Source organism: Myotis davidii, unplaced genomic scaffold, assembly GCF_000327345.1.
Source record: "Myotis davidii unplaced genomic scaffold, ASM32734v1 scaffold1509, whole genome shotgun sequence".
NCBI classification, from domain to species: Eukaryota; Metazoa; Chordata; class Mammalia; order Chiroptera; family Vespertilionidae; genus Myotis; species Myotis davidii.
Genome location: NW_006299480.1, coordinates 409,938 through 410,860, shown reverse-complemented (window position 1 = coordinate 410,860; position 923 = coordinate 409,938). Strand labels below are relative to the sequence as shown.

The 923-nt window shown below is 64.7% G+C and overlaps 1 protein-coding gene across 1 annotated transcript in view; it reads right to left on the bottom strand.

The window, feature by feature from the left end:
* Nucleotides 1-923, bottom strand: part of SHARPIN (SHANK associated RH domain interactor) — a 4,458-nt gene that overhangs the window by 2,523 nt on the left and 1,012 nt on the right. Inside the window, exons 2-3 of the mRNA XM_006775137.2 lie at nucleotides 797-910; nucleotides 499-673 (exon numbers count right to left, since the gene is read on the bottom strand). Coding sequence (XP_006775200.2) covers nucleotides 499-673; nucleotides 797-910 — 289 coding nt within the window. The remainder of the gene's footprint in view (nucleotides 1-498; nucleotides 674-796; nucleotides 911-923) is intronic.

Here is a 923-nt window from a genome sequence, read left to right as displayed (position 1 = left end):
CTCTTCCAAACAGGACTCCTGTCTGGGAGCCCAAGGACATTTGGTTCCCGTCGTTCTGTCCCAACCACTAACTCTTCTAGTTAAACACCCACAAAACGCAGCCGACTTCATCACCTAAGCATCTCTGGAAACGTCCTTCTCTCCAGCCCTATCTGCACCCGCCCACGAGTGCAGGTCGCAGCCAACCTTGAGGAGCCCAGTCTGAGCCTGTCCCTCTCCCACTGACTACTTTCCCGCGGCTCTTGACTCAGTGTCTTCGCCCCAGGTCCTGGGCCTGCTGGCGCTGCCCCTCCACACCAGTCGGCAGTCGGGTCCTCCAGGCCCCAGCTCTGGGCCCGTTCCTTTCCCCGCTTTCTCCTGGGGGCCTCCCCAGGCGGCCAGCAGTGGGCCCGACTTTACCCACTACCTTCCCCATCCAGGCCTGAGGGCCAGGGAGACTCCCGCCCTCCCAGCACAGTCCCTGGCCAACCGAATGAACCTATGCCCCACGGCACTGACCATTGTGTCCCTCCGCGGTGGCACCTCGAACCAGGGCTGCCCACCGCTGGGCTTCCTGGGGGTTGAGGAAGCGCAGGCTTAGGGCTCCAGGCCCTCCTGGCGGAGGCTGCAACTCGTGCTGGCTGGGGCCTCGGACGGTGTAGGAGACGGACTCCAAAGGCCACTCCAAACCGACCTGAGGGTGGGAGAGGCAGAGCTCAGGCCTCCCGCAAGCACAGACGTGGGACCGAAGGCACGAGGTACAGGCCTGGCCACTGCGCTGTCCCACGCGCCTTACGGCTTCTCTTAGGAAACGCACCGGAGTCCTATCCAGGTGAGGGCACCATTCCCCCCGTTCGCAGGGGAGGAAACGGAGCCGGGAAAGTGTCCCGCTACGGGGACTCCACGGCAAGCGGAGGGGCTGCAGCCCCCACTCACCGCCCCGG